Source organism: Gracilinanus agilis, chromosome 4 (assembly GCF_016433145.1).
Source record: "Gracilinanus agilis isolate LMUSP501 chromosome 4, AgileGrace, whole genome shotgun sequence".
Classification (NCBI taxonomy): Eukaryota; Metazoa; Chordata; class Mammalia; order Didelphimorphia; family Didelphidae; genus Gracilinanus; species Gracilinanus agilis.
In genome coordinates this window covers 325,854,960-325,868,522 of record NC_058133.1, presented here as the reverse complement: position 1 = coordinate 325,868,522, position 13,563 = coordinate 325,854,960, and the positions used below count along the sequence as shown (strand labels likewise).

The 13,563-nt window shown below is 33.9% G+C and overlaps 1 protein-coding gene across 1 annotated transcript in view; it reads left to right on the top strand.

The window, feature by feature from the left end:
* Positions 1-13,563, top strand: part of ME1 (malic enzyme 1) — a 266,987-nt gene that overhangs the window by 234,834 nt on the left and 18,590 nt on the right. The window contains exons 8-10 of the mRNA XM_044676308.1: positions 4,168-4,265; positions 6,261-6,374; positions 10,969-11,074. Of these exons, the coding sequence (XP_044532243.1) occupies positions 4,168-4,265; positions 6,261-6,374; positions 10,969-11,074 (318 nt within the window). The remainder of the gene's footprint in view (positions 1-4,167; positions 4,266-6,260; positions 6,375-10,968; positions 11,075-13,563) is intronic.

Genomic DNA, 13,563 nt, shown 5'->3' with positions numbered 1-13,563 from the left:
TACAAAACCTTTTTTTGTTTGAATACTTTGATAGCTAAAGAATATACCATAAAAATATATATAACATCTGACGGGACTCTTTCATAACAGTCTCCAGAATGCTTAGGAAGCTCCATGAAGTGGGCACCAGGACCCAGTGCCATTTGCTAGCTGGCAGATACTTGGAGATACCCAGTTCTGTAAGCTATCTATCACTGTTTCACCATTTCTAACTAAAATTTAATCCTGGAGGCAACTTCACCACACCTATATATTTGCACAGAGTGCTAGAGATGGTTACTTGCATGTACCTTCAGCCTTCCTGCCATGACATAATCTTTTGCTTCCACATAACATATCACTTTAATCACAGTTTCATCAGTCTCTCTCCACTCGTAAGCCCACCACTAGTTTCTTGAAGGTCTCAGCATAGGCTCACTGACACTCAGAAGCCAGTTTCCTAATAAGCATAACCATGGTGATCACCATGATAAGGAGAATGTCTTAGAAGGTAATTAACACACAAGAATAGTTGTATTTCCTCTGAAATCAAGTGAAGAGCCATTTCCCCTTCAGAGACAATTAGTGCCTAGAAGAAGTAGCAATTCTGAAGCCCTTTTTGTTATAGTGTCTTATAATTTCATTTTTGGGGGTGGAGTAACCCATCATGGTATAATTCACAAAGATCACTATAATCTATTTTACAAAGAAACATAGTGAAATAGCCTTGTGTAAAAATTAGACCTGGCCCAGACCCATAGCTCAATGATCTGGGAATTACTTTACTTACCAACAAAAAAGAAGTTGCTAGCTTTTATTTCAGGAAGAAGCCATAAAGAGATGAAACCATGTAATTATGTTCAAAGCAGTGGAACCACTCTGTGATCTGTCAAAGTTAACTGGCCAAAATAACATAAGTGTAAATGGCCACATGCCCATTGATCCAGAATTTCTTTAGAAAAGTAAACGCAATTGGTTTTCATCCCAGATCAATTTGATGTTAATTTGGCCTAATTTTTAAAAATCTGACAAAGATTTTCATAAGTTGGCTATTAAAGAAACTACATTAAAATCAATATACAGTTGCTGCTATTTTCTAATAAAATTGAAATTTTGAAAGCTCTCAATTAAACCTTAGCAGAATTTTACTCAGGCTGTATATCATACTCAGACAGTCAAATGGTTTTTTTTATCTCTTCTGGGTAGAAATGCTTGCCAGCAGTTCATATTGCAACCCACATACTTGCCAATACCTTTAACTCTTTTCCATGAATCCCCATAATTGCATATAAGAAGTCAATTTAGTGTGTGAGGGGTCTTCATTACTCCCTCCTGATATCATAAGAATATCAAGAGATCATCCTATCACTTACTCTTATATAAAGCTGCCTGTCTTCTGTTTTGTTCATCTGTCTTTTCAGTGAGTTCTTTGATGCTGGTTCTTGTTCTTGGTGGCTCATTTTTTTGTGTTGCAACTAGCTCTTAACTAGCATATGCTTCCCTCTTGCCCTTTGAGTGATACCTATTTTTAATTCTTTAAAGTACTGCATGAGTGTTCCATAAATAACAGTCATACAACAATACTGATATGATATTGGTATTAAAAATATAGGCTTTTGATTCTGAGAAAAGTTTTGGGTCATTAAAGGAGTTTTGTAATTTCTTAAGGACAATTTATTCCACTATTCTCCACCCAGTTAATTAAGGTCCCACTCGTCCATTCGTAGTCAGTACAAACTTCAATGGATAGTCTCTATACTTTGCTTCTCCATCTGCCTGTCATAAGGAAGGCAATAGACATTCTTCATCTGCTTGGTTTTTCTTGTGTATGTGCTTAGGCTGAACTCTTGAATGGTTTCAGATATCATCCAGGCTTTGAAATGTTCTGAGTCTTTCTTTAACCAAAATAGTGTTATCCTCAAATAGGAACATCTTAATGGCCCCACCATAATACATGCAATATTTAGATGAAAGGTGATGAGATCTTCAATGTTGGGGTTGTGAGTAGAGAGAATGGTACAGATTTAAGAGAAATTCGATGTCCTCCAATTTCTCCGGCTCCTAAGGGAAAAGTCAGACATGCTCCTCTGCTACTCTGGAAAGGAAGAATCAGTCACTGCCTGGCTAAGATGGGAATGCTAGAAGCATGGGCTGCTCTTCTGGCTCCTCCTTCCAGCTTACCTCTTGCCTCTTTTCTGACAGCCCAGTCAGATTCCCTTCTCCTTTGCCCTTGCCTGTCCTTCCTCTTGGCCCTCATTAAGCAAAGAGTTGATACCAGAGAGCTAATGTCTCTTTCTCTCCTTGTTTGTTAACTACTGACCTGGGTCAATCAACACAACTATAGTGAGATTATTGTTCTATTTTCTTCTGAGGAAAGCTATCCAGATTCTCCTGACTTTTAGTGATTCCCCATTGAGTATCAAAGTATAATCTTCTCATGCTTGCATTCAAAACTCTATAAATTCACTCAATCTTCCTGCCACTCTAGATTATTCTGTTTCTCACCCTTTCATCTTTGAGTAGAGGCCTTTGTTGTCTTTGTATCCCCAGTGTCTAACATAGGACCTGGCACATAACAGATGCTTAATAAATGCTTGTTGACTGACTAATCTCAATCCCTACAGTTTCTACATATTGGACTGCTTTATCTTTTGTTCCCAGAATTAATTATTTTCCCTCTTTCCTCTGTTGATGTCTTTTTCTCCCTTTAAAACCAGATTAATAAATGACCCTTCTCTGGCTTCTCAGGTTAAAGTGTGCTGTCCTTCTTCAAGTTCCTCATAGCATTTTTTCCTGTACTGCTTTACATTTAGCTCACTAATTCTCTCTCATTTTTTATATATTCATTGTTTTCCAACATTAAATTGGAAGATTCTTAGAGGCAAGAGTGTTGTAATTATCTATATATTTTTAATGGCTAGATATTGGGTGATTTGAGTTGAATTAAATTCTTATATTATATTACAAAATAAAGGGGTAAAGAAAAAATATTTTCTCTCACCAGCCACTAGCACATGAACATATACATATACACACACAGTCTACACATACATAAAAATTTTTCATCATTATGAATTAGTTCTTAATTCTCACCCTAGCACAAAAATCATCTTATTACCTATTCCATAGTCAACACATCTTAATCTAGTAAATAGACCTGATTCCACATCATTCCTGTTTTCTAAACATCCTCCTGTCAAGACTGAACCAGTCAAAGACAAAGCTAAACATTCTAATCTTTGACCCATAAAGAATATTGATGCCACAGGTAGAAATTGAATAGGTGGGAAGGATCAGATTTTACTAGTTAATATGCTTACTTCAAAATGAAAAGAATTCCAGGGACCTCACATAAACTTTTTTTGGCAAAAATGGAAAGCAGTTAGTGTCATGGTGCATATGTATATGCCTGTGCACACACACTTTCAAGTTTCCACTTTTCCTCTTAAGCAAACTATAACTTTAATGCAACCGTCAGTGTTAGGATAATATTCATGAGACCTTCAACATGGGAATAAAAATCTTATTTGCATATCTGCCACAGGTGGCTGATACTGAATTGCTTGAAATTGTGTGACACTGGATTACAGGCATTCAAATATATCCCTCAAGTTACAGTGACTAAACTATATAATGTGCTTCAGATATAACCTTAGAGTCCAAGTTCTTAAATTTTTTTGTGTAGTGGACTACTTTGACAATTCAGAGAAGCCTTTCTCAGAATAGTGTTTTTAAATGCATAAAATGCATAAAATGAAATGCCTGGGATTTCTCAGGAGACATTATATTGAAGTGTGGTTCTGAAAAAAATAAAAAATAAGTTCAGGAATCCTAGGTTAAGAACCTCTATCCTCTAGTCAATTATCTCTTAGGAATGAGGAATAGGAAGCTATTTTAAACTAGACTGTATATTGGGGGAAATATTTCAAACCTTCAGGCATTCTGTTCTATTAATTAAATTGTTTATATACTTTCAAGGTTAGTTTATCTTTTTAAAGTATTTCAAAAGTAATTTTAGATCACCATTTGAAAATATGAATTGAGAAAGGTTAGAACCCAGAAATGTTGAGGACACTTCTAGTTCTAGACTTCTGTGATTTTTAAATTCTAGATAACAAAGGATATCAATTTAATAATTGGCAAATTAATGTTTGAAAATTGTTCAAAGGAAATAATTATCTATTGCAGGAACAGCATCAGTTGCAGTTGCGGGTCTCCTTGCAGCTCTACGCATTACTCAGAATAAGCTGTCTGATCACACAATCTTATTCCAAGGAGCTGGAGAGGTATGTCAGCATAGTTTTATATGATTTTAATTATTAGTAATATATTTTGACAAATATATAGTATGTTTTGTTATGTCCTTCCTGAAGACCCTACTCCCCAGAGTAACATACCTACTTGTTTTTCACAGGGATAAAAACATCATTGCTCCATTTAAATTAATGCACACATTGATGAAAAAATGTATATTCCCTGAATATATTGAAAACATTTAAAGAAACATATAATTAAAAAATACACGCAATATATTAAAGCTAAGGCCTTCTAGCTTAGAATCTCTGCTAAGTATGAGTTCTGAGGCAAAAGAGTGATAAGCTAATAATAAGGGAGTTTAGTGACTTGCCTAGTTGTCTGAGGTCAGACTTGAACACAGGTCCTCCCAACTCCAGGTCGAGCTCCCTATCCACTGAGCCACATACTGTCCCTTGTGGTTAAAATATTAAACTGTCTGTTAACTTAGAACCTTCCGTGTCAATATGAAGAGTGTTCTTAATTTGGCTTCTAATTCAAGAAACACAGTTATCCCAAAATAACTTTAAAATTCTAAGGGAAAAGAATGTAAAAGAGAGTATAGATATTTTCAGTGTTTTCTCAATATGCGTGTGCAAAACATCCTAAATTATAATTGCTGACAGTTAGTCACTGTTTTGTTATCTTTTTATGTAATTTGATTGTCTAAGAAGGGAAAAACTAGACTCCACTAATAGCAGTTCATCCCTAGTCACAGAATTAAAGTGTCAACTAAATTTAAAATTTTTGCAGGCAAATTGCCTAGATATATTTAAAATTATCAATATAAAACCAGAAAGGAAATAGAGAAATGTTTTGTGGCTTGTGTTGTTTTTTTTGAAAGATTATAATTCCAAGTCTACTGTAATTTTGAGTGAAAAATGTATTCTGGGAAGTGGATGTATTATATGGGTGTTTAAAGCTATGTTTTTGCCTCTTTGTGAAACTTTTTAAGGGTAATATTGTCTTAAAAAATAGACATATACTTCTGGTATTTTTATGAGTACTTGAAGCTGAATTCCTAATTGAAGATACTTAATAATTGATATACAGAATACAAAAACTAAGATATAAATTAGTTTAGTTTGAGGAAAATATCAAATTATTGCCTACTAATTTGGAAACACACAAAAAAAATCAAAGCTAAAATGACTAATGACTGAAGTTTAAATTCTTTGCCACATCCTGAATGGATATTTATGTATGACATTTCAGTTTGGTAATTTTATTCTTTAATTTTCTAAATGACTCTGGTAAATAGAAAAGGTCAATTTGGGTTAGTTAGAAGCCACCAAAGAGAGGTTCATAGTTAAAAGATTCCCCAAAGGAACTATTCTTTAATTTTGAGATTTTTGGAAATCTCACAGTTTTATGATGTTTAATAGAAATTACTAAATAGAAAAGATTGGTTCTTATTATACTGAAAATTGCATCTTAAACTTATCCAAATTAAGAAACCAAATAAATATTTAGAAGCACAAACTTTTGTGAACACAGAACTTTTGCCAGTAAGTTTCTTTCAGAATTCTACCTAATTGATTGCTTTGCAGTACAGTGACCATAACCCATTTCAAGGAGTTTCCATCTAACTTTAATGTTTAGATTATGTAATTTTATGATCCAGGTATCAACTATGTAAGATTTCACTAGCTTTTTAATTGAATTAAATTGTCAGAAACAGTAAATTCTATAAAAGTAGTAATTCACTAGTGCATTTTGTTTTGTAGGACTAAAACACTGTTAGAAAACATAACATTAATTCTGTAAAGAAGATGACCAAATATTACTCTTTTTAGATTATTTGAAGTGGAATAATAACTTTTAACTTGGTGTGAATAGGTGTAAAAGTATAGTAGTTTATTATTTGAATTTGCATGCATTTTTAATTATCAAGATAATATAAATTATAACTTTCAATAAAAGTCTGCAAAATAACAGTTTAATTTTTTTTGTTTTAATAGCCTCTGTTTATTATAATTCTTTCGTAGGCTGCCCTGGGGATTGCAAACCTTATTGTTATGGCCATGAAAAAAGAAGGGATACCCAATGAGGAAGCCATAAAAAAAATATGGATGGTTGACTCAAAGGGATTAATAGTTAAGGTAAGTCTTTGTTCTTTCTAACCATAATAAAAATTTATTGATCAGATTGGTTGAACTTTTTTTACAAAGTAAGAATTTGCTATATGATTCTCCATTTATAATGAAAAAAGAAATGGTACATTATGTATAAAAGTGGAGCTTTTCCATTGGGACAATTTGATACCATTGATTAAACACCCAAAGTGAACCAAAACATCAACATATAATCCCTTTTAACATTTTTTTAATATTAACTTTTTCCTGATTACATGTAGAAACATTTTTAACATTTAAAAAAATTTTGAGTTCCAAGTTCTCTCCCTCTTTCCTTTTCCTTCCCCTCCCTGACACAGTAAGGAATTTGACATAGGTTATATATGAAAAGTCATGTATAAAGTATTTCCATATTTAGTCATGTTTGAAGAAAATACAGACAAATACAAACCAGAAAAATAAAGTTTTTGGAGAGCATATTTCATGATAAGTCCCTTAGAATTTCCTTGGATCATTGTATTGCTGTTACTATGTAGAGTGTTCTCCTAGTTCTGCTTACTTTGTATCAATTCATGTGAGTCTTTCCAGGTTTTTTCTGAAACTGTCCTGTTCATCATTTCTTATGGCACAAAAGTATTCCATTATAATCATTTGCCACAACTCGTTTAGCCATTCCCCAGTTGATGCACAACTCCTTAATTTCCAATTCTTTGCCACCACAGAAAGCCACTATAAACATTTTTGCACCTATAGGTTCTTTTCCTTTTTGTTTTTTATCTCTTTTGGGAACCAGACCTAGTAGTGGTATTGAGAGGTCAAACAGGGTATGTACTGTTTTATAGCACTTTTGGCATAGTTCCAAAATGCCCTCCAGAATAGTTGAAGTAGTTCAACTCCACCAGCAATGTATTAGTGTCCCAATTTTTCCCACATCCCCTCCAACATTTGTCATTTCCCTTTTTTGGCATATTAGACAATCTAATAGGTGTGAGGTGGTACTACAGAATTGTTTTACTTTGCATTTCTCTAATGAATAATGATTTAGAGCATTTGTTCATATGACTATGGATAGCTTTGATTACTACCTGTTCAAATCCTTTGACCATTTATCAATTGGGAATTGACTTGTATTCTTATACATTTGACTCAGTTCTCTATATATTTGAGAAATGAGGCATTTATCAGAGAAACTTGTAAATTTTTTTTACATTTATAATTACCGTGTATTTCCTTCCATCCTTTTTCCTATTCTCTCTCTTCTTTCTCCCTGGCCATCCTAAAAAGTATTTTGCTTCTGACTAATGTCTCCCCCAATCTATTCCCCTTCTCTTAGCCACTTCACTCTTTCTCTTAGCCCCTTCTCCTTCTACTTTCCTCTAGAGCAGTGATGGGCAAACTTTTTAAAGAGGGGGCCAAAGGAAAAGAAATGTTCATCTGTCAGTCTGTTTCTAAGGCAACTCTTTTGAAGTTTCATTGTACCGTATCCTACTCATTGTATTCATCAGATTAGGAACAATGTCATGCATGACCAGATAGAACATTTCAGGGGGCTACATCTGGCCTGCGGGCTGTAGTTTGCCCATCACCACTCTAGAGTAAGATAGATTTATATGCCCAACTAAATTTGTATTATTCCCTTTTTTAATTAATACCATTGAGACTAAATTTCAAGTGCTCTTCCTCCACCTCCCTATCTTCCCATCCAATATAAAAATTTTTAATGCTTCTTTTATGTGAAATGATTTATCCTATTCTATTCATCCTTCCCCCTTCTCCCAGTGCATTCCTCTTTCTTATCCGTTAATTTTATTTTTTTAAGTATCATCCCATCATATCCAACTCATACTTATGCTCCTCTTAATGTATAATTCCTCTGACTTCCCTAATAATGACAAAGTTTTTAGGAGTTACATGTATCATCATATAGGAACAAACAGTTATGATTTCTCTTTCCTGTTTACCTTGTTATGCTTCTCTTGAGTCTTTTCTTTAAAAGTCAAATTTCCCATTGAGCTCGTTGTTTTTTTTTTCCCACTCAGGAATGCTTGACAGTCCTCTATTTCATTGAATATCCATTTTTTTTCTCTGATAGCTTATATTCAGTTTTGCTGGGTAATTTAGTCTTTTTTGTTTTCCTATCACCTTGGCCTTCCAGAATATAATATTTCAAGTAGTCCAATCCTTTAATATAGAGGGTGCTAAATCTTGTGTTGTCCTGGCTGTGGCTCCATCACAATAGAATTATTTCTTTCTGGCCACTTGCAGTATTTTCTTCTTGACCTGGGAGATCTGGAATTTGGCTATAATATTTCTGCAAGTTTTAATTCTGTGATCTCTTTGAGGAAGTGATTAGTGAATTCTTTAAATTTCAGTTTTATCTCTGGTTTTACATATTGGGACAGTTTCCTTGATAAATTCCTGAAAGATGATTCCTAAACTCTTTTTTTGATCATGGCTTTTAGGTAATTAAATAATCTTGGATTTTTTGATTAGATCTCTCCTGGATCTATTTTTTTTTTAGGTAATTTGTTTTTCCACTAGATATTTCACATTTTCTTATACATTTTCATTCTTTTATTTGTTTTGTTTCTTGATGTTCTATGGAGTCATTAGCTTCTACTTACCCAATTCTGATTTTTAACAAATTATTTTCTTGAGTGAACTTTTAAATCTCCTTTTTCATTTAAACAATTTGACTTTTTAAGGAATTCTTCTCTTCAGTGGATTTTTGTGTCTCTTGCCATTTGACATGTTCTGTTTTTTAAAGGGTTATTTCCTTTAGTATGTTTTGTGCCTCCTTTACCAACCTATACTGACTCCATTTTTTTTTTAAATTTTCTTGTTTCACTCTCATTTATTTTCTCAGTTTTTCCTCTACCTCTCTTAATTGTTTTTTTAAATCCTTGTTGATTTCCTCTTCCAAGAATTATTTTGGGGCCTGACACAAATTCATTTTTTTGAGGCTTTTTTTTACTTGCAGTTTTTACTTGATTGCCTTCTGAGTTTGTGTTTTGTTACATTCTTTATTGTTATTGTTTGCTCTTTTCCAGCCTGTTTCTTGACTTTTAAGTTTATGTTAAAATTAGACTCCGCACTCAGAGTGGAGGAGGAACTATTCATGCTTTAGGTTTTTTATATAGCTGTTTTCAGAGCTAGTTTTGGGAATCTATATGTTTTCAGTTCTTCTAATGTGGTCAGATCTAAAGAGAGGTGTGTTTACTACTCTCCTGGCCTATATTCTGATCTGCGTGTGACCACAAGCATTCTTTTCCACCCTGGAACTCAGACTAGGGTTCCAGCTTCCCTATGGACAACCACAAGCTCTGTACTCCTCTTTATCCTGCCCCAGGATAGTGATCCAGGTCCACATATGGGAAATGCAACGGAGTGCTGCTCTCAGTGCTGGCAAAGGAGTTGTCCAAACTCCTTACCATCTTTGGGCTGAAAGCTCTGGAAGCTGCTATGGCTGATTCAATTGCCCTCAGGGCTATGCTGACTCTTTGGGCTAGGGCCCTGTTGTCTGCACTCTACTCTAACCCCAGTGTGACAGACCCTTTCCTGCCAACTTTGTAAGTTATCTTTGGATGGAAAATTGTTTAACCTCATCCCTTTGTGGCTTCTCTTGTTCCAGAATTTGTTTTGAGGCATTATTTTAAAGTGTTTTGGAGAAGAATTTGGGAGAGCTCATGAGGATCTCTGCCTTTTCTCTGTGATCTAAGTTCTTGCCTCCCTACCTGCTGAGTGCCTTAGAGGGGACAAGATTCCATTGAATCCATGCAGAATGACAGAGTCATGTGTGGATCTTGTGACCTGAAAAACAGGCCATAGGAAGGCTGGAAATCCCAATCAGACCCCATCCTTCTGACCAACTTTTTGTTACTGAAATTATTGTAATCAATATTTCTAGAAAAGCCCCAAGTCTTTTAGACTAGATACAGAAATCACCTTATAATAAACCAGCAATTAATGAATTAATATTTCATACACTCAGCAAAAACATTCAAAATGATAGAAGCTGCTTCTGATCTCTCCTGATTTCTGAGAAATCTGGAGATCAGAGGATGACAATTTAAAATACTTTATTACTTTATTGCTTAAAATATTATTTAAAAGACATTATTACTTCATTGAACTTAATCCCATAGTTTTAGAAGTTCACACTTTACCCTACCTCTTGAAATATGTTGAATAATAAAATACTGTTATTGAAATAATATTTGGATAAAATTGGGTCTTGGTAGCCTTTGAATGCTGTTTAGACTAAAAAGTAATCTACATGGAAAAAATGTATTATTCATGCCAACTCCTATGTAAACTTGAAATCTAAGCTGTTTAGACTTAAAACGTAATGTATATTATTTCATGCCAACCTTGTAGAAAAAACGTGTATGTGATATATTTCTTGCCTTCTCGGTAGGAAAGTAAGGAGTGAGGAGAGAGAAAATGTGAAACAAAAAAATGTTAATGAATTTTTTAAATGAATAAAGAATTAAAGGAGTAGTGAAAAGTAATAAAAGGCAAGTGTTAACCTTGATTGTTTATGAACTATGTATAGCAGAATGATGATTCTTTGGTTTGTGTCCATTTTAGCAGATTCATTATTCTAATTTGCTTTATTTAGGGACGTTCTTTTTTAACACATGAAAAAGAGAGATTTGCCCATGAACATCATGAAATGAAGAACCTTGAAGAGATTGTCCGAGATATAAAGCCAACTGTCCTCATAGGTAATATCACCCTTTTCTTTTTAATACATTTGACTTTTTAGTTTAAAATTATCCTTTCTATTGTTCTTATAATTTATTAGAAATATGTTTAACCCTAGTTCAACAGGCAGAATTCTGAACTAATAGAGTTAAGGGACAAAAATAAGATAATAGACTTCAATTATATAGCCTTAATGAATTTTAAAAATTTCAAAAGGAAAATATCAAAAGGTTTATGTATGCATGTATTCTAGCTAATGCTTAATGTTAGGAGGAACAATTCATAATTGTTCCTTCCATTTAGATAAGCCCAAGAGATATCTATTAATTTGTCTACCCTTTTCCCAAATATTTTTTAAAAGGTGCTGATGAAGGTTACCTGAAATAATGATAGAGTATATGTCAAATGAAGTTTTTATTAATGACAACTAATAGCTTTAAATGACAAATTATGTGCCTGTTTCTTTTAAGTAGAAATTACGAATATAATGAATTTACTTAGGAGTATGGCAGTCTTTAGATAACAATACTTTTAATTAACCAATTTTGCTTATAATTGACTAATTTGCTATACTTTTATCTCAATATGATTGAGTAAAAATCTTAAATGGATCAGAATCATCTCTTCTTTTTCTTCTGTAGTTCTTCACCTTTTAATTTCTCACCTAGAGAAATTAAATGATTGTTAGTAGAGTCATAAGTATAAATAATTCATTGAAAAATATTCTTATAAATTGTTAATGCTGAAACAATAGATATTTTTATATTTTTATGTGTGGCTCCCAATTCTTTTGAGTTATTTTAAGGAGCAATATTACTTTTTCATGTTAATACTGAAATAGGGGAATGGGGGAGATAGGAATACTTAGTATGACAGTTACACACTTAACTTAGCCAGGGAAACCAATTAAATATTTGTGAGTACTTTGGGGTTATAATGAGACAATAGGAAGCAACATAAAAGGATTTTAATAATAAAATAAGATACGTCAAGTGGGAAATGGGGCAAACTACTCTTAACTGCTATAGGAGGGAAGACACAAGGGTTTATTTAGGTGGTCCAGGAAATCAGATCAGGGAAGATAAAACTTATACTACTCAATGCTAGACTAAATACAAGCTTGACAGGATTTGGGGATCTCACTGCTTGATGTTCTCTGCTGTCCCAGGATTCAGGATGTTGGTACAGTCCACTACCTCCACGGGGTCACTCCAATAGGCTGTCACAGACCTGGGGTCCACCCTCCAAAGCTGCTGATCTAGATCTATTTTGTAGTTCCTCAAGTGGGGTTTCTCCAGTGAGTTCAGGGCACAAGCTCCTCCACCAGTGGCAAACCTCCCAACTGTCCCAGAGTTCAAAAGCTCTGTGCCCTTTCTGCCCCATTCCAAAAGCCTTTAGAATGTTCAACTCAAGCTTGCATTTTCCAATATGCTTTTCTAAATTTTACATTTATCTACCTTACCTTATTCCTTATTGCAATAGGCTTCTCATAGTAACATTACAATGAGATCCTAATTGCAATTCATAGTTCTTAGGTCTATTACTACCATTTTTGAAAATTAATGGAGTTGTTGAATTTCATTTTCTGGAAGAGTCCTGGCCTTGGAATCAGGAAAATATAAGTTCAAATTCAGTTAATAGCTATGTGGTCCTGGGCAGGCCATTTAACCTTGCTGGGTTTTAGTCTTCTACTCTATCTAAAAGGAGAGGGTTATTTTCAAATGACCTCAAAGTCTCTTCCATCTCTTAAATTCTTCTTTTCTCAGTCTATGTGCTTTGCTTTAATAATTACTTCCACTGAATAATACACAGTACCATAATGATGCAAAAATTTTTATAAGTGTCTCTAATAAAGACCTCATTTCTCAAATACATAAAGAAACGAGTTAAATATATAAGAATATATATCATTGCCCAACTGATAAAGGGTCAAAAGATGTGAACAGGCAGTTCTCAAAGTAATTAAAAGCTATTATAATCAGGCAAAAAATGCTCTAAATCATTATTATTTAGAGAAATACAAATTACAACAAACCTGAGGTACCTCCCCCACATCTATCAAATTGGCTATCATGACAGAAAAGGAAAATGACAAAACTTGAAAGGGATATGGGAAAGCTGAGACATGAATGCATTGTTGGGGGAGTCGTGAATCATTCAGGAAAGCAATTTGGACCTGTGCTCTGAGGGCTATAAAACAGTACATACTCCTCTGCCCCAGCAATACCATTACTAGGTTTGTATCCTACAGAGATTTTTTTTAAACGGAAGGACCTATATGTAAAAAAATATTTAAAGTAGTTCTTTTTTGACTGGGAGAGGCAAAGAATTAGAAAATGAGGAGATACCCATCAACTGGAAAATGGCTGAGTAAGTTACAGTATATGATTGTAATGGAATACTGTTGTGCTATAAGATGACAAGCAGGAAGAGCTCAGAAAAACCTGGAAAGACTTACATGAACTGAAGCAGAGCAAAATAAGCAGAACCAGGAGAACATTGTACAGTG